General features: G+C 38.7%; 1 protein-coding gene across 1 annotated transcript; it reads right to left on the bottom strand.

Moving 5' to 3' along the window:
- Positions 1 to 2,531: 2,531 nt before the first annotated feature.
- LOC143177334 (uncharacterized) lies at positions 2,532 to 19,209 on the bottom strand. Its single transcript, XM_076375209.1, has 3 exons — positions 19,180 to 19,209; positions 18,872 to 19,125; positions 2,532 to 3,298 (listed from the first exon to the last, which is right to left on the bottom strand). The coding sequence occupies exons 1-3, from the start codon at positions 19,207 to 19,209 to the stop codon at positions 3,184 to 3,186; spliced, it is 399 nt and encodes a 132-aa protein (XP_076231324.1). The 3' UTR covers positions 2,532 to 3,183.
- Positions 19,210 to 20,819: the final 1,610 nt, after the last annotated feature.

The raw sequence follows: 20,819 nt of genomic DNA, 5'->3' as shown, positions 1-20,819 counted from the left end.
AGATTGCGCTACGTGACCGAGCGTCGGGGGAAACGTGTGACGCAGGAAGGGCAGACACGTGTGGAGCCTTCTTCTCTCTCTGCTGCGAGATACCCTGTCGCTCTCGCTCTCCCTGCGCCCCTTTCTTTCACCCTGCGGTGCTTGTTTTTGTTTGCCAGAGAGAGCACGGCCTAAGAAGCCCTCGGCTGGCTGCTCTCCGCGGATCTTACGACGCGTATGCTGGACATCTTCGATCGGGGGATCGAATGTTAAGCGAAGGCAATGCGTGACGAGCGGGCAGAAACGCGTGGGCAAGATACTGTGCACGTGAAGAAGAGGCCAGGACGCAGTGTGAGCCTCGGGTTCGGAGGGCATGGTGCCGCGTTGACGCGAAAGTCGAGTATGTGCGGTGATAAGGGACACGAGAGTTAACGAGTTAATGTATGCAAAGGGATCCGCGGATGGGCAGTGGTCGGTACGCCTATTTGCCAGCGCGGACTACAGGTGGGCCATTGTTCCTGCGTGACAACAGCGGCTGGGTCACTGTGAGGGAAATATTCTGTGATTATGCGGCCTGATAGGCAGGGGTCTTTGAAGAGTGTAAAATAGGACAGTTTTGGGAAGTTATTTCCGCGAATATATTAACACTTTATGTTCTAAGGGTAGTTTGAAGAATGTATCAATTATGTACTAATATATGTTAAAATGCTAGTATCAGGTGTATATGCTTAGAACCCATATGTGATAATTGGACAATCTTGAAATATATACCATTCAATTAGAAATAAAAACTAAAAGTGACATAATTTAGAAAACAAAAAGTCAAATTATTAATATTCTCTCAAACCTAGCTCTTGGCACTTAACTCTCTTTTAACTTCTTTATTTATCTATTATTACTTTATATATTATATAATGCAGAAAAATTGAAAGCAGATAGAACATACTCGTTTAAAAAGTATAGAAAAAAAAGTAACTTAACTGCAATTTAAACTTTCCCTCTGCACCTACTTGTTTCCTACATATTGAAACAAATATGTTTTGCAGCCCTAAAACCAAGGGCTGCTTTTACTTTTTCAACGTGGATATTTGCTAATAAAAAAGTGCCTATCGAACATTTTTATTTACTCTGCGAACCTCCTGCATCACAATCAACTACCGACACTTTGGATAGTTCGGCGATATGGGCTTTTGTTGTTAACTTTCCCGGACGTCGACAGAAACGAACGTTTCAGAAAATTCGTTGTCGCCCTGAATGCGTTGACTTGCTATTCATCTAGTCTGTGGCAGGCAACCGTCCGTCAGCTGTCTGTCGAAACATTCCTCGGTGGGCTTTGCATGATGATATTCACACTCTCCGTTTCATTTAAACGCTGTCTGGATATCACCGTGCGAAACCCACTGAAGAATGTTTCGACAAATGGCTGACAGATGGTTGATGGACAGTTGCTTGGGGGTGGGTTAAATGAATATCAAGCTTTATAATATATACATATATGTACAGCATATGATAAGCTGTATGATTATTTATTATGTGGTTGCCTAACAAATGGTTGACAAATATGACACTGTGAAAGAACTGATCACAGAGTTATTTTCTAATTTAGATGTAAATAAAAACTAGAAAAATTTAGGTGAAATTTACTTTCTAATTTTATCTCTATTTCTTTTCACGAGTGAAATAATTTTCAATATGTAAAATAAAAGTCGTTAAAGCTGAAGATTCATTTACAAGTAAATTGCGCATTGTACAGGCAAAAGTTCTTTACTACCACCCCAAATATTTGATCACGAGTGAAAGTATTAACTTCGGTTGTTTGTAGAAACTATTTTCTTTCGTTTATCTCGTCTAAGGTTAATCAATGCTTGTCAATATTGAAATAGGTTAACACAAGGGCCTCTTTTTCGCCCTTACGTGGAATTCTTTCCTCGTGGCTCTTCGATATAACTCGAACGGCAAATATTCGATACTCACTGGTTCCTCGAATTCCCATTCATTACTATGTGTTTGGTAGAAATTCTTGAAATAGTAAACAAAAAGCCAAGTAAATTGAACTTAATTACTCAGTATGTATACTGTATCTTCTCGGTATGCTTTTCTTCTGTAATTTTTTCATAATATCCAGAAATTAATTCAGAAATTACATTCCACGTAAAATAGAGAACTGTACGCTGTACCTAAATTAAATTTTATTTTTCATATCATTTGTATACATTGTATTCTCACAAATAACCAGTAATAAATGAATACGGAATATTTATAAATCTCCTAACACGAAGCTGTGAAATAATAAACCAATATCGATTAATGATTGCTGCACTATTTATGCAAGAGATTAGTTTCGTCTTTTATACAGCTTGCATTATTCAAAGCGGAATGTTGTAGCCCCATTCCTATGCGAAATAATCGATACGAACGATTAGCACAGCGGGATATTTCCAGTTGACTTGAAAAAGGCGCTTTGCGAGCAATGAAAAGCCGCGGGATAGGTTTAAAGAAGAAAGGGTGAGAACTGAAATTTCAAGAGAACAAGACTCTTCCAGCAATTTCGATTGTCTTATTTACACGATTATAAATAACATTAATAAACACAAGTATGAATCAAATGAAATAGAATTTTTAATGTAATCTAGACGAATAACAAAAACAGTATTAAGTGATTGACATACCTAATTCATTGTGAACAATTTCGTTTAAAATTAGAATCGGGAGGCTAACGGTGACAGTACTCCCAGTGATTATAGCGTGACAAATAAACTTAAAAGATAGTAATGAAGTTTTGAGTCTGTTTTTATATTTCCTGATGTTTAACTCCAAGATACGTACGTTATAATTGACAGCGTAGATCGAGTAACATAAATCGTATAATAATATTCGTACTCCGTCTAATAACGTTTATTTGTGTAAAAACGCTGCTTCTTTGAAATACATCTACCTATACATAAACTCGAACCACCATAGAGAAAAGAACAATCATAAGAAGCAGGTAAACCTGAAAGACGAGTAATTTACGTTGAAATCCAAGACGGTAGACCAAGGGGTAAAATATCGTTGCCCTTTCAAGGTTTAGACGTTTGCTAGGTGAAGCGCGAGAAAACTGAAGTGGCAACCACGGTGGTATTCGAAGCGGTGCTGAATGAAAATCGCGGAGTCATGTCTACTGAAATCCTTTGCTTTTCCACGCGAGTACTCCTCGCCATCCGTTTAAAACGCGTATTTATAACTCGCTGTGCATTCTTGCGATACATTTTTCACCGGAGAAACATCTAACCTCATAATTCCCTTAACCCTTCCGTTGTGGACGACGTAGATATACAACCTGAGAAAATAATCACCTATTTGAGAGGGAGTATATGCACAGGGTGTTCGATAATAGGCAGGAAAAAATTAGAGTAGTTGTACTTGTCAAGATAAAAGGACTTGCGATTGTTACTTGATTATTTTTTAATGTTTGAGTACTAGATTGAAATCTATGCTGTGTTAGACGGAGTCTATCAGAAAAAGGTTAAAATATTCAAGCATTCAAGTATTCAAATTTTCAAATTTTCAAATTTTCAAATATTCAAATATTCAAATATTCAAATTTTCAAATATTCAAATTTTCAAATATTCAAATTTTCAAATATTCAAATTTTCAAATATTCAAATTTTCAAATATTCAAATTTTCAAATATTCAAATTTTCAAATATTCAAATTTTCAAATATTCAAATTTTCAAATATTCAAATTTTCAAATATTCAAATTTTCAAATATTCAAATTTTCAAATATTCAAATTTTCAAATATTCAAATATTCAAATTTTCAAATGTTCAAATACATAAATATTCAAATTGTAAAATACACAAATCTCCAAACAATTAAAAACAGTTAATTATCCAACTCCTTAACAATTTTCCAAGTGTATTCACTTGCTCTTCACATTTTAATTCCTGGAACAGACTCACTTTCCTACTCAATTTCAAATTCGACTCTGAAAAACATCCCTAAAACCAAGCACATCAGTAACTCTCCTACACCAAGCCCAGAATAAGCGAGTCTCGTATTCCCAGACAGCGGAACAAATTACGATACTAATTACAAATGGTTCCCTTCGGATTCCCCTATTTTTCCTTCACCCCCAAGCGTACGAGTCGACGATGGCAACGTCATAGTCGTGACGGTCCACAAATCACGAGGCGGCACGCAAGCATTCCCAAGAAGTCACGGATTTATATTTGCAAAAATGTCGAGGCTGGCCTGTACTAAATTATGCGCATACGTAATACGCTTCAAGTTATATCTACACGATTCTTTATTCCCGCGCGCTACCCACCGGTTTACCTGTTTTACATGTCGCCCAGTTTAATCCTCACGCACGTGAATATATTATACGCGCGCACGAGCTTGCCCACTTTCCTCTCTATGTCGTCGTCCTGCGTAAATATGTGCATCTATGCATAATACAGGGGGGAGATGTGTACGGTGGGAAACACGTTAGGAACGATTAAATTTTGTGACAAACCGCGGACGAGATGAAACGGAATCGATATTGCGGTTGCGTCACGGAGCGGATATTGAAATGCGAATGAGGGACATACTAGCGTCCAGAAGTATTTGACACTTGCTGGAACCTGCTTAAAATATTCATATGTTTATTATAATGAGGAACTAATGCAAATTGCAGGGTCAAAATTTGGCTAGCTGCGGGTAGACTAACAATGAACTGAAAACCATGCAAGGGTCGTCAGAATTACCCGATTTGACATCAGTTGAGAAATTATGTATGTGCAAAAATGAATCGTAAAATAAGATGTGGATTTATTTACTAATGTGTGGAATATTTACTTGAAGTAAATTTAGAAATTTACGAAGTTCATAATTTAACATGCTATTTAGTCTTCTTTCTCAACAAGTGATGTATGACTCTAGAGACAAAAGGCTTTTGCATAATTTACAGAATTTACACAATTATGAGTGATATTTTATCTAATATTTGTCAAACAAAAATAAATCTGTAAGTAAATTAACTGTACTAGATACTGGAAAAGTTTCAACACATTTTTCCGTCAGGATAAATTTATTATACCACACTGATTACAACTTTTTGCATCCATATTAACTCTTTAATCCCTATCCAACACTACTCGTCAAGTTTTCAAAATATGTCTACAACTTGTAAAATAGAGTACTGTTTAATTTAAAAATTCTCTTATACGCTTAAAAAATAAAAATGCAGTCGCACATGCGTCGCGAGTCGCGAGGAGAATTAAATCACGACTTCGAAGATTAATCGAAATTTATGAAGCACCTTCGCGAACTCCAGAGTCGCCCAAATTACGAAGTTTGACGGTGTTCCATCATGAATCGCGACTAACAAACATTATGCATGGAACATGCATAATGCGCTCGCAGCATACTGATCATAAAATGCAGTTTACACTGAATTCGAAACGACCCACGTCACAAACACCCTATGAAGAAATTAAGGTAGAAATGGTGAGGCTGTCAATCTTCAATCAATGGATCCTCCGCGATTTTACGAGTGCAATGCCATTTACAAGAGATTTTGAGTACCGTATTCACCAGGTGGCATAAACCCTTCAACTATCTGTAGAATATTTTACTATCGACTTAAGAGATGTATCTTAAGGAATATACCTCCCTAGAGGGCTGTGAAGAGATACAGTCTCCAGTAAGAAAATGGCAATCGAAGTTCAAATAAATTTATTCACTAGAACATATTTGAGAATCAGATTTTTCGACTTTCATCGTATTTCTTGATCGACAAACCTTTTTAAGTGAAATAGTGCGCTTGATGGTAAGAAATCCAGGGAATTTAAAGAAATAAATGTTTAAAGTATCTACATACATACATTTTAAATATTTTGTAAGTATAGATATTTCTCAAAAAAAGATATCCCTCAGTTAGCACCTTTCCCTCTGACCTTCAGACCAATATAACCCTCTTATTATCTATTAAATCTGAAGAACAGCCACGCTACCGTGAAATGATCAGGACATCGTCACATCCGCTCAAAATTCACGCAAGAACGTACTCACTGAGCGTTCACGCGACCCGTTCGAACGTGACGACCCGTATTATGTTTATCCTATTAGTTAATCTCGATTTGCCAACGAACAGGGAGCAGCGGAATAAAAGCACGCCCGGCTGATTAAATTTGAAATGTCAGCGCGCGGCTTCTCCGTTTCAGCCGAATCCCTTGAAATAATTTAATGAGGAACTGACAGTCGCAATTTAGGAATTTCCGCAGCGAACCGACCCATTATTCGAGTTAATGGAAACAATTCGAGATGGTTCCGTGCAAAGTGGAACGCTTGTCTTCAGCCCTTTTCCAGTTCCAGGAAGAAGGAAAAAAACATAGTAGAATAACGACGAATTAATTAATTCAACTAAAAGTAAAATTCTAATTAGAACGCGTCATTCTTTGAACGTAATTCGATCAGGCATGAGAATATACAATTTCAGAAATTTACGTAGGTGGAAGATAGTCAAAAAAGTTATAGAATGATAGAAGGACTTACAATTCTATTTAACGGTGCTTTTTGCGTAAATACGCAAATGTTTGGGATAGGAAACATCTTTGAACAATCAGGCTTAATGACTTCATCGAAGTGTCCAGCGTTCGACGAGCAAACAACGCATGTAATTTTAATTGAACTCAGTTGCTGAAGTCGCGAAACTTGCCGATCCAATTGGAAGTTTCCATCAGTCATCGCGGAATTCCGATGTTAAATCGATCGATCGTCGAAAACTGTGGTAATTTCCGTCCCTTTGTCCAATGTTTGATCGGATCTGCCAGTTTGAATTGGTTCTGGTCGAGCCGGGATCCTATGTTTCTATTTGATTTTCGCAGTGGCATCGTAAATCTTTGATGAGAGCAAACCAGAGTGCGATTTCAATATCCAAAAAAGGAAGGAGCAAATACTGTAAATTGGCTATGGTTTTTAATCATTTCCGACACGCTTTTGCCGACGCTTGGATATTCGTCAATTTTGGATATTGTAACGTTACGGATCGCAGAGAAATACTGAACATTTTTTCAAAGCAATTACAATAAATTTTTGTGTCCATTAATGACAGAAAAAATTTGAAAATTCTTTTCAGGGTTTATCTATAATTATTTCTAAATTAAAGGTAACATTAAATTATTAAACTTCACCTCTATTTTGAAAGAACAGAATTTTTGTTTCTGTGAACTCCATTGAGTTAAAGAATAAAGGAAAGAGAAGTCAGGTATCATAGACGCACCGCTACTTCGCAGAAATTGTTGAGATTTTGACCAATTAGGCGGTGTAGAGTTCCTTTGTAGGTTTCCTGTGTTTCCTCTACTTCATCTCTCGTCAGTAAGCAGCACCTTCTAACAGGAGAGGAAGAAAAGGAGTAGTACAGCTCCAAAAGCAACTGTCCGCAATTTAATTGGTTGAAACTGGAAGAACTTCCACAAAAAAGCTGTCTGTCTTTTTACCAAAAATGTAAAAAACGAAGACAGCCTCAAATTTCAAGATCAGATGAAAATATGCATTTGCAGTCTGAAATTTTCAGCATTCCAATCGCATAAATTTGGACGCCGACACCATGGCCATTATTTCTGCCGTGTCCTACATTTTCAACTAACACCTCTGCAAAAGCGTGAATTTCCATCGATATACAAAATATCTATACCGATTTTCGATAACTACAGGCACCTGGTCCATCAAAATACACTCGCCCACCCACGTGCATCGCAATTCGCTCACCTCTTCCATGCATACAATTTTTTTTTTGTCATTAATAAAACATCAGTCGCGATACTCGCATCTGAACGATTGAGAGTGGAAATGCAAGAGGCGAGAGTAACCGAACGAGGGGAAAAAATCGCGAAACTGTAAAACAACGGGAACTCTCAGCATTTACCTCTTTTGTGGTTTCAGCAACACCTCTCTAAGTGATACGAAATGGAATTTTTAAATAGAACAGAATCATCTACGCTATGTTTTTTCTTGGACATCGGAGATTTTTTATGATTTTTAGATTTCAGGGTTTTAAAATTGTCGCTAGGAAAATACATAGTGTCGAATATTTAGTGTCTAATATTTACATGGGTGTCAAGTTTTATTAAGATTTGAGAATTCATGTTGGGTAATATTCCTTGTAAGTATGAAATTATTTGGTCTCTCTTACACTAGAGGCATTCTGAATTAGAGACTATGTAATTTCAATAACTTGTTCTTATATGGTTATCACATTCAGTCAAAAGTAAAAGCATTCGTCAGAGGCCCCATTCGGTTTCCCCCAGAGAGATATTACCTACTGCAAATCTGCCTGACCATCTAAAAACGATTCTACTAGGTCACCTCATAAGTACTGTCGTTTCCTCAAGTTATGACTATTACTTGAACTACAGTAGCACCTCGATTAACCTCAATGCAAAACCCCTGAAATACATATTTTCATTCAATGCTTCGGTACCATTGCCCCAAACACATACTGTTCCAAATAAAAGAAGCAAAAATTAAGAACTGAGACCCAGTTAATCGAAATTCCACCATACTTACTCCATTCTCCATCTCCCATCTCTCAAAAATAATCTCTAAATTCTGTACCTGAAAAACGCCCCTCCACTCTGAAACGTTCCACGCGAAACGACAGTACTCATTGGGCAACCCTTAAACCATGCACACTCATAGACACGGCTTCAGATAACTTCCTTTAGGCAAAGATATAATCATCTACGTGACGTCACACACGGGCAAGATGTACAAGAGCGAGCCCTCTCGCAGCCAACCTGTCCTCCGAATCATCGGACTGTTTCTTATCTTCGCGGCACCGTAAGTTCGTGCCCGCTGCGAAATGCACCCGTTGTCCTAGTTCCGGCCGCAATCCGAGCAACCTACAATGCACACGAGAAACACCGAGATGGTGGTATACGATCTGTCTCAAAGGGCTGGCTGCCCTCGAGGGACGGGGCACACAACACACCCTTTTCCTAATCGCGACGCGGAGCATGCACTCTCGACCATAGACAGTCTCGACGTCGCGACGACGATCGAGCTGAACTGTGACGGAAGGCTGATAACAGAAGTGCTCTGAGACGGTCAGCAGCTGCACAGACGTTGCAAAGGGGGGTAAACTCGGGGAGCAGACGAAACGGCTAGGCATTCTTATTGTGACGGTGAATCGAGGAAAAGCTCGAGGAGAACACGAACCTCGATACCGAGTGAGAGGTCTGATCTCGTTGCAAATGCTGTCTGAGAATGGAAGCTGTATCCTTTTCGTGTATATCGTTTGGAATGCTCGCTAGAGCCTGGCAAAAGGGGAAAGAGTGACTGGTTCGATGAGAGAGTCGATTTTCAAAGGCATATGGAGCTCTCGAATGGTATGGAGAGTAAGAACTTGGGACTGAAGAAGAGAAGAATGTTCTCATGGTTTTAGGTCGGAGCTCTGTGAACGTGAGCTTTGGTGGACACAGGGTATTTTAGAGGGAATTCGTTGGCTTGGGGAGAGGCTGATGGAAGACGGGGATTATTTTTCAAAAGGACATGGCGTAACCCTAGCTTAGAACACTGGGTAGATAGAAACCAGTAGAAGTGAAATTCTTTGATGTCCACCTACGTGAATCCTCCTGCGATCCACCTTCGGATGGAGAACAGTGACTAAGTAAGTCATTTGTGGCCCATGTTATTTTATTCAGAGTATGTGAGAATAATTCTGTACCTCAGAGCCAGGCTAACCTAAGTCCATTTTTTTAAATTAACTTTTTCACAGGATCTTATTACCTTCTCCTTATTTTATCAGAATAATAAGAACTTGGTTAAGTTAAGCTACAAGTGACGAAATTTTAATAGTATAAACTACTTCAAATACCATGTTAAGAAATGGATAATCGTATTCGTTTTTCAGCTTTGTTGAAAAATAACAAAAGTGGACTTGGATTAGTCTGGCTCTGAGATACAGAACTGGTCCAGGAATGTGTTTTCCAGAACCATTTGGACCTACTCTAAAGGTAGGATTTCCTCCATGCATCTGGCGCTGTGGCTTGCATTTGTGTCCAAACACACACGACAGTTTTCAATATACATATAACCTGCTGCATTAATTTGTCCACTGTCTTCACAATATGTGAACGCAGACGCAAGCCCCAGCGTCAGCCTGCAACCAGGTAATCCCACCTCAACTCGGTTTTACCCTAGCTTGCTCGAATCGTCCAGCTCGAACACACTCCAATCTTCTCGAACTTGTTCAAATCAATTTCAGTTTCCTCGAGTCCACTCTTGGTCCACTCAATCCTCTCCCAAAAATCTCGAGTGACCCAGCCACTAGCAATCGATACTCCCTACTATTCAAGATTTTTTCAACACGATTTATTATTCGCTCGCGAACTGTAGCATGCAGGAACCTCGTTAATCTCCAATCCATGCTCTTTTCAACACCCCAGCCATTTTCCTATCTTACCGTTCGCACTACTTTCCGTCCTTATCGAACCGTGTCGCTCAACAATCGCCCTGCATCGCTCAAACATCAGCGAGCTTGAATAACGGCGCGGCTAGAGTCCCGCTCCTTCGTCATCTACTCTTCGCTCGAACGTCAGGGGCACAGAGCAGCCGAGCGAAGCTTAGATTCTGAAAACGTCCTATCGATCGGTTCATCCTCGAATTACCCCTTAATGTAACTCGTTCTAAAGCGAACGGGCTAAGCAATTACGCCGACGGTGGCTTACTTATCGAGCAAAAAAAGACGAGGAATGAAGGCGGCGTTTGCGAGCGATGTGAAAATCGATCTCGCGGTAATGTAAAATGGAAATAGTGGGGAAGCAAAGCTACCTGCAACGAGGGATCTATTTCGTGACCGTTTGGTCGCCAATGCCGCGGACTCGGCGAGACGCGGGGTTTGTGAAAATTTAAACAGGATCATACGATATCGACGGGAAACCGTGTGAAGTAACGTCCGACGCAAATCCCATCCGATTAAAGCCGAGGGGTATCTGGTTATCGGTCTGTGCCGTTCGTTATTCTCTTTCGCCCCTTTTTCCCTCGCTGAACCACCGAGACGTATCGTTTCGCGATCGAATTTTATTATTCACTCGTCGGTCGGTATGCAAATGTTCGAGCGATGAGATGTCCCGAATATTTGCAGAGACAGAGAAAGAGAAGAAAATGAGGAAGTTAAACATCATCTAGCAGACTATTCCTAGCGTGGGTTGAGAATCGCGGTTGGAACGAAGTCAAGAGAGCATTCAAAGTTGCTTCTCTTGCTTTGAATTATTTTAGATAGAATATTTGTAAGTGGTAGAGATGTAGTTGAATTTTGAAAAAAGTAGAAGATGATGATGGGAGGATACCCAGAGCGTAGAGACCAAAATAGGATATTTGTCTGTCTATGGAAGACCTTATCTACTGAATTTTAAGAAGAGATCCTATTATTGTGAACGAAGTAAAATAAAAAGTGAAACTAAAATTACTTGGGAAGTCTTGAAAACATGATCTTACAGAAAATATTCTACCAATCATACATAATCACATATAAAATCAATATTTTAACATATGAAATATAGGTTTCACGATAATTAACAACTCATGGATTAATCACTTCTCTAGGGTTGCATGTTCAAATTCTACAAAAAATTAATTGAAAAAGTAACTCAATCCAGAATCGAAATTATATTTCATCGAACGAAGTGTGTTTCACTATATTCTTCCCACGCATTGTAACTACTTTTAAATCGTATTACCTTGCCACTCCATTTGACAGACGCGAGTAGAATGTATCTACAGATTTTTCTAAAGAAACGAGCAATATAAGAGGGTTGAGCCAGGTCGAGATCTTCGCCGACCATCTGATTTTATTTGAACGTACAATGCTCTCGCATGGAGTTGCCGTTAACAAATATCGGAAAAAATTTGTATTGTATTCCACGCTCGAAAGTTATCCAACCATAATAAAAAAGAGAACAAGGATTTAAATAAAGGATATTACGTGTATTCCCACACGGACTGCGAGAAATGTGTATACATATGTAAATCTCGCGTTCTCTTCGAAAAAACGAGACACAAAATAAAAGGGCTCGTGTTAGTTGGAAAAATTCTTCTTCGCTCATGAAAAATTTCAACAGCGAAAGGGCAAAACATTTACACGAACTGACGGACGAAGAAAGGCTGACGTTCAAAAAGGTCACTTCGTGTTTCATTTACAAATGAAAATCTCCCGTTCAAACGACTTGGGAATGTGTGCCCCCTCCCTCGTAGTACTTAAAACAAAGGAAATAGCGTCAATGGAAAACACATATGCATATTGCAGGTGGCGTACAAAATAGGGAACACAAAAATACATAAATACTTGTGCCAATGATACGCGCAAAAAGTATCTACTTAAATGCACAAAAACTGTGGCGAACCCTCTGCTTCCGATCCACAAAGTCTAGGCTTCCTACAGTGAATTTTTAGCAACAATCTAAGATGTAATGAATCGTAATTCCCCAAATATATCCAACGTATATCGAGTCACTTCCTATGAGACAAAATTATCGAACACATTTATTCTCCTATCATCTTCCAAACTCCACGATTTCATCTTATTTATTACTAGTCAACACGCTAAGCAGAATTATCAGCATTTACTAACGAATAATTATATCTACTGAAACAATTATTATCGAATGGTTACAAAAAGTAGATACATCGATAATATGCATAATATTATATAATATTAATTAAATTAATCTCATTAACCTCTGAGCTCTAGTACAAATAGAAACAAAATAAATCGTGCAAGATACAGACTGTTAGCCAACAGACAAGAAAATATTGAAAACCTAATTCAACGTGACGAAAAAAACGACAAAATTGAAGAACTTCGTTCCCCATTCATTAACGTTCAAAAATTCACGCGAGAGGACCCTGAGACTGGGCAATCCCCAAGGATCCCACTTACGATCAAGTCCATAGGTGTACGCAAGTAAATACAGCCACCATCAAAAATCGTTTACCGCAATATCGCCTCATTTTGTCACGCAGAATTATCCCCCGAATTCACCCCCTTCTATCATCGATCCTCCCCTGCGCACAGTGCGAAACTTTTCCCCATGTATCACTGAGACACATCCTCGGTCCATGAATCAACCAGGAGGACAATAAACCTGGCGACGTAAAATTCGCGAGGGTTTTACTCGTGTACATAGCAGAGATGCGTTAATAAAATCGCGTCGCCGTATTTGCGTCTGAGAAACCAGGTCGTGTGCGCGCGCGTGTGCACCTACGCCATTCCATCCCGGAAATTAACTCGAATTCGTGCGTGCGTAATAAAAGCCACCGCCAATATGCAGCGCGAAAAAGCACCGAGAAAGGGGTATCGCTAACTGACAACGCTCGACCAGGAATTCCACCGATTCCAGAATGCCCTGGGTCCCTTTCCTGTCGTCACTTCTGCGCCACCTGAATATTCATACGAATTAGCGGCTGCGATGGAGACCAGCCATTCCTCCTTCCCACTTAACGAACGCGCGAAAAAAAAAGGAGCGAAACAGAGGGACGAGGGTGGCGATACGTTTCTCAGTCGAGTGAATTAAGTTCGCTTATCGAGGGCGAAATCCGAGGAGCTGGGCAATTAACGTCGTATCAGAGGCGCGAGAAGTTATGACTCGACGCGCCAGAGAGAAGTTTTCATCCAAAGGAGGGAAGTAGCTACGCGGTAGCTAGTACGCTCGGGAAAATAGTTAAAGGATCGCTTATTCGAGCGACTTTACCCGGTAAGAGGTTTAGCAGTTCCCGAGGCGGTGAAATGCGATAAAATACTGGGAGATATGAAAGATGATGCTGTGTTCACTTGTGATAGGTGTATAGACGAGGTTTTTGCGAACGTGTAGCTGTTTTTTTATGCTTGTGCTTGTGGTGCTTGTTTGTTTCGTTGGAGAGAATGTAAATATTCTGTGACTCGTTGAAATAAAACAAAATATTGAGATAAAAATTTGTATGCTTTGGTTTTTTAATTTTCTTCTGGATTTATTTGAAAGACAAGGACGTATTTAATTAATTTTTGGCGAAAATTGTGAATATCAATTTTTGACTGTTGTTTTATTATCTGAAACCATTTTTATGAGTCGTAGGATATGGGACATACATATCTGGACGCCAGAACCAGAGTGTATTAAACCCACTTGTTTTCTGTGGCATATGTAATACACTTTGGCTCCCAGGTCTAGATATGTATGAAGTACGTAAAAACTAAACACGTAATTCCAACAAGAGAGGCTATATTTTTATTCCAAAGATTTATCTCTAAACATACCTTCACCTACTAATTTTACATTATTCGTGCAAGTTCCAACTATTAATTCAACCGCCAAAGATGAAACAATTTCCGCTAGACTGCCATGGAATACGCACCGTGGCAAACGTATGACATTCCCATTAGCCCCTATAGTTGGTCCATTGATCAGAATTGCTCGCTGAGCCAATCCCCGATCGCAATCAACTCTGAAACGGCGTTTCATAAATTCGATTCGGCGGAAAAGTACGACAGCTCGTTAACACGTTGAGCGCGGCGTCGGTCCCCGAGGACTGGCAGTGAACTTAGCAAAATCGCCGCCGCGCTGAACGTGTTAAAAGAACGCTACGTCGTCGTACTTCATCCCGCTTAATTGCTAATTAATTTCTAAAGCGTCGCGATTGAGATATTGCCGTGGGAACGTGGCAACTCCCGAGAACGCCGACGTGCTTCGACCTCTGACCTTTCGCGAGACGAGGCCCGTGCTCCACCGAAAAAGGACTCGCTTTAATTCCATCATGAATGGAGGTCAAGGAAGACCGCTCGTTTCGCGCGAAACAGAGGAGGGGGGGAAGAAATATTTAAATGTAGGTGCAGCGACTGCAGACGCGGAGCTGCCGTGTCAGCGTCTAATGGAATTCAATCTGGCGACGAAGTCGAACGAGAACATCGCGAAACTCAAACACCAGGACGGTCGACCGACCGAAAAGTACAGGGAAACCCTCTTCCCGGAGCTTAGTCTTCCGAAGGGACTCCTCCGCTTCCAGGGAAAAGAATCCTTTAATGAGTGTACTGTTCGTGACAGGACGACCCTGCCGCGAATCGATCTCCCCTGGCTTTTAAGCTGCATTAACTTATTGTTAATCGATGCTACTCCTTGTGCTCGATAGTCTATCGTACCTCTAAACTGGTCTATCATTTGTGTATACTGTGGCATTTCTATGGATACTGGTAGTATTGTGGACAGATTCAATTTAATTGGACAGATATTGCGAGACGAGAAGAGCTTCTTCTACCTTAATTAATAGAGTATCTAAATAAAAGACTTCGAATAATTGAGTTAATTTGGTGGACACTGAAACATTAACTGAGATTTGAATTATAATTTAATATTGTAGCCTACTGAAAATAATAAAATTAGCTGAGAGTCTCTGATTTCTCTCCTGAGCCTGACTACCTATGCTAAATTTCCAATCGTCGATACGTTGATTACTAGGAACAAATCCCACAATAAGGTTTCCCTTTCGAGTGGAGTATGCAAATAGCTCGAACAGAAAGTAGATTAGAACGGGTCAAAGTCGAAAGTTTACCCCTGCAGGGTGGCTCCCGATAAGAGTAATTGAAAAGGATGGTTGGATCGGAATAAAAGAAAGAAAAGGCGAGAGGAGAAACTTCCGTTTGACTCTCATTGTGAGGGTCCGACTAAGGAATCATTTTCATCCCCAGAGGGATCACAATGAAGGAGCGTGAAAGGAGGTATAAAAGGTGAGCAAACTGGGCGCTCTCCCCTGTTCAAGAACTGAAAGCTCAATCAAAAAGCTGCGACCCATTTAGCGGACTCCTACCCACGCTTTCATGCCCACCTCCCCCGTTATTTGCGTGCATCTAATGGAGGTCGCTTCAACACCTTCTTCGTTAGGCAAAGTCATCACCGAATGAGTTCCTCCGCCTGGCCAAATGGGATGGCGAAATTTTGGTGAAGTTCCTCGGTGGAAGAAAAATCATTGGAGCGACCTAGTGGGGAACTAAGACAGCTCCCTCAAAAGGAGAACCTTAAAACACCTAGATATCTCTACATTTTCAACGTAATGAGGATAACGATGGACAGTGGAGATAAAAAGAGAAGAAAAATCAATATCCTTTTAAACGTGTAAAAATATTTTTTCATTTGGAACATTTATGAAGCGTTTTGAGATTCTATATACACAATAAAAAATACCAGTTTTTCTTCTCGTGACATGACATGTCTATTATCATTTGTATTTTAGGTAATAAAAATAAGTTATTCTTAATTCCAATATTCAACTTTTTTTTATCAAGACAATACATGCATACCCTTTCTGTTAGTTGCAAAAAATTCCACAGTACCTAATCCCATCCATCAATTTTCATTTTTAAAAAATTCAGCAACTTGATTTCCCTTGTTGCCTTCAGAATAAAGTGCAAGTAATTGGGGTCGAGCAGCATGCTTATTAGTACAGTAATAACATTACCAACCCCAAAATAGGAACGTCAGTGCTAAACACTTGGTAGTTCCAACACGGAGCGAGAGAAAGGACATAAGTTGTATAGGAAATCGATTACTATTAGACATTCAATTCGCTACGACGCCGATACACGGAATACGCGGAAACCAGGGCCAAAATAAACCCGCGATCTATACTCGGTCTCACGAAATATATACAAGGTGTCCCGTGAAATAACCAACTCTTTTAACATGTCTAATATCAGACACAGAATATTGCTGTAAAAACGTGGTATTCTATTGTAAAACAAAAATTATATCTAAAAAAACAAGTTTTAATCCTGAGCTTATGTGTTAATATTTTATTTAATTATTTCCAAGATACTCTGCACGTCGAGGCACATGTTCGAACATTTTCGCCGAGGAAGTTCAATACTCCTGACACGATAACAATAATTACAATATGTAATTAGTATAATGCGCCCGCCCTCGTTAAGTTAAATGTTTCCTCTAATGCAGAAGCTCTCGAACATTTTCCTACGCGAGTTTCCTCTTATGTAATCTCGGTTTATTGTATTTTATTTTACCTCATTCAATGTATACGATGTAAAGCGCCAAAATTTCAAGGCAGATTTTCCACAATTCCTGCAATATTCGAGAAGTTCTCTGATATTCAAATGAAATTATCAACGATGCACTTTGCAAATTAATTCTTGACAATGCATGCAAATTTATTCGAAGTACGCGGCGTATATACTCGCCACTGGTGCCACTGTAGGTTACACAGTGTAAAAGAAAAAACAGAAGATAGTTCCATTGCAAAGTCTCGTTGTCAGTTACGCTTACTTGCGTAATGGACATTATTTTCCAATTACCATGATTTACGTTTCGTAAATAAATTGGAAAGATTAAACATTCTTCTCGAAGAATTAACATATATTTTATGAGTCTAAACCAGTATTCTGCTTGTAGAATTAGGAAATAGAATTTACATATTTATACATGTGTATGTATAAAATTTTAAACGAGCCAACCTTGAATTGTGACAATTTTCAAACTAATTTTCCAGTAAAATCAACGACTAATAAGGATACTTAATTATTATGCGCATAATTTAGTAACTCGTCATTGCCACTACCATAAGTATCGTAGTTGAGGTTTATGTACCGAATTCAAGGTAATCAAGCTATCTGATAATATGCCACAGATTACTTAAAACTGTAGGACTTCAATATAATTCAATAATTTAAATTAAAAAATGTGTTTGATCATGCGCTGAAAGACCCACTTCCAATAATATCGCATGGATCACAAGCTGCTCTATATTAAATATGTATCGTGAGCCCTCGGTGACCCACGTGATACGGGATATACATGTTAACCTGCTAACTAGGAAAAACGAAGCATGTATGTTGTCACTAGGAAATTCTCCTCTGATTGCAAAAAGTCAATGCAAAAGTTTTATATTAAAATACACTGCTCAAGAAAATTATGGCATAGAAAAATTTTGGGCAAAAATCGCTCAACTTTGACTGACGATAACTCCGCGAAAAATCATTGTAGGATCATGATCTTTTTTTTATATTAAAGCCTATAGTCTTAACTTTAAGATACTGGACCTTAATTTTATATTCAGTGCACCTTTACTACCGCAACGCCTTAAATCTGAAGGCATGTTTATCGTATTGAAAATTCCAAAATTTGACGAAATGTATGGACTTCCTAGAATTTTTTTCGAGGATGCCACTTACAGGAGCATAAAATTCTATCCTTCCCCTTCAATTTAAAAAAAAGATCAAGTCGCTGCGATTTTTTTTCGCAAAGTTACAGCACTTCAAAGTAACCCTTGTATTTTCATAGCACATCGGGTAGTGCCAACATGACAAAAATGCACGGGTTACTTTGAAGTCTTGTAACTTTGCGAAAAAAAATCGCAGCAACTTGATTCTTTTTTTAAATTAAAGGGGAAGGATCCAATTTTATGTTCCTGTAAACGGCTTCTCCGAAAAAAATTTTTCCAAGTCTGTGCATCCTGTCAAACTTTGCAGTTTTCAGTAAGATAAACATGCCTTCAGATTTAAGGCGCTACAGCAGTAGAGCTGCACTAAATCTAAAATTAATGCATAATGTCTTATAGCCAGGACTTCAAGCAGTAATTTTAAAAAAAGATCATGATCCTACGATGATTTTTCGCGGAGTTATCATCAGTCAAATTTGGCCGATTTTTGCCCAAAATTTTTCTATGCCATAATTTTTTTGAGCAGTGTACATGTATTCTACAATACCAAAAGAAACTATCTATTGTAAACTATGAGAGCAGAGTGAATTAAATAGACTAGTTCTCAATTAAAGGTTGACTCAGTAAACAGGTCAATAACCTTGCAAGAAATCTCCAATCAGGCTTCAATTTTCATAGCCTTCATTCTTACAATATTTTAGAAAAAAAATGAAATAAAAAAAGACTCACTTGAACGACAGCCCAAACACAGTAGTTGGTTCCGGTGAGACAGACTTCCATCTCGGAAACACACAGTTTAGGCATGGTATGCACGGAACAAACATCTTCAAAGCTTTATCAGAAAAATTAAATAAACTGGCTGCAAGCCTCACGCGATATGGCGCGGCTGCACTATCGCAGATGCACTTATGCGCTCTCCTTTTCGATCTCCTTTCGAGTTGCAGTTTCACTGGAAGCTGTCCCAACGTCACCCACCTTTTTACCTAGGTATTATGTCACTGAGATAATTGCTGTACACACTTTCAAAATTCCCTCACTCGAGTATAGATCACTTTAGAATGCATCATTTATGGTTCACGATATTGTTCACTTTGATTCACTACTTCTCTCACTAGTTAAATAAAGTGGACCATTCGTCGGGGATTGTTAAAAAAAGTTTACTCTTGGAGAGACCTAATTAATAATAAATTGAAATAATTTAATGACACTGTTTGTGTATTCAGTACGATGTGAGAAGTTTCAAACCCCTTTATCATGCTATGTTATACCACTAATTAATAATTTACTTTAAATTTCCAGATTTAGAATATTTAATTTAGTTTATTAAAAGATATTTAGAAATTAAGTCGTTGGTATAAATAATTAACGAGTCACAAAATATATAACATTGGTCACGCATAAAACTGTACTCAAGAATTAAAAACTCCACTAGCTCGAACACGATGTTCGTCCGACCAGGACGAAAGAAAGACTAAACGACCGCGCCTTTCACACTGCTCGAAATTTTATGGTCCTTCTTTTGTTTGGATACAGACTGTCAACAAAAGCCGTGTTTTGCAAATAGCAAGGACTCCGACTCGCGTCCCAGACCCAAACACTTATCGAGTTAATATTTCCTGCTCGACGAAAACGATTACAAAACCTCAAACTAAAATAAATTTTTCAATCAGTCGAGTCACTTGCCAGGAGTCCAATTAAATATTAATGTACAAGACAATGTTTTGCAATGCAAACGCTTGCTAACAATTATCGCACAAAAGCATCGTACTATCGAAGACCATACTTCTTTCTTTTCCTTTTTTTCCCCAAAAAATCGCTTGCGATGCGTTCTACGCGAGAAGTCCTGGAACTGCATTAATATGCACCCTTTAACCCCGCTAGTATGCACTTAAATCGCATTAAAGCCGCGTAAACGCTTTATATTATTTATGAGCAGCGATAGGGATATTATAAACCGCGGTCTAACTACGAGAAGAGAATTGAATGGAACGTGAATGGAAGCGATGGAAACTGCAGTGAATATGACCTGAATGAAGCGTTCGTAAAATCCTATTTGTCATGGATGAATTAATACGTTGCGCAGCTTGTAACGGAAAATTGTACAGAGAAGCAGGCTACAATTGCGTGTTACGAGTTACACCGTCACGATAACGTTGTAATGCACCCTCGAGTTTCTCAACATCGATATTCGATTGTCTCAGAGCGAAGAATTACGGTACTTTCTCTTCAAAATTCACGTTTTCAAGAAATTTCAGTTAAAGTCTTAACTGAGATCTAGAATATAGAATTTACATTTATAGAAAGAAGACAAGGCATTAAAAGAATATTTTCGCTTGGAAATAAGTGTTCAAGACAGAAGTCCATGAGATAGTATTATAGTTAAAGACTTTAAACGCTGATATCTAGAAAACTAAAACATGTGACATGACTTAGGCCATTTTGCCTTACTACCATAGAATTACAGGTAGTTCGAAAAACGCTTGTAATTGGGATCGTTTATCCATTTAGTATGAATAATTCAATATACTTATATTGCAACTGAAATAGAAGACACTTTTTTTAAATGAAAAAGAATTTTAAATTTAAAGTCCTCAATTTTAAATATTAAATTTTGAATTCCAGATAAGAAAGGTGTTAAGGTCAATTTCTCTTGTGAATAATTATTTTTCATTTAGTT

Source organism: Calliopsis andreniformis, chromosome 3, assembly GCF_051401765.1.
Source record: "Calliopsis andreniformis isolate RMS-2024a chromosome 3, iyCalAndr_principal, whole genome shotgun sequence".
Taxonomy (NCBI): domain Eukaryota; kingdom Metazoa; phylum Arthropoda; class Insecta; order Hymenoptera; family Andrenidae; genus Calliopsis; species Calliopsis andreniformis.
Note: the sequence above shows the minus strand (reverse complement) of the source record. Positions and strands in the feature narration are given on the sequence as shown.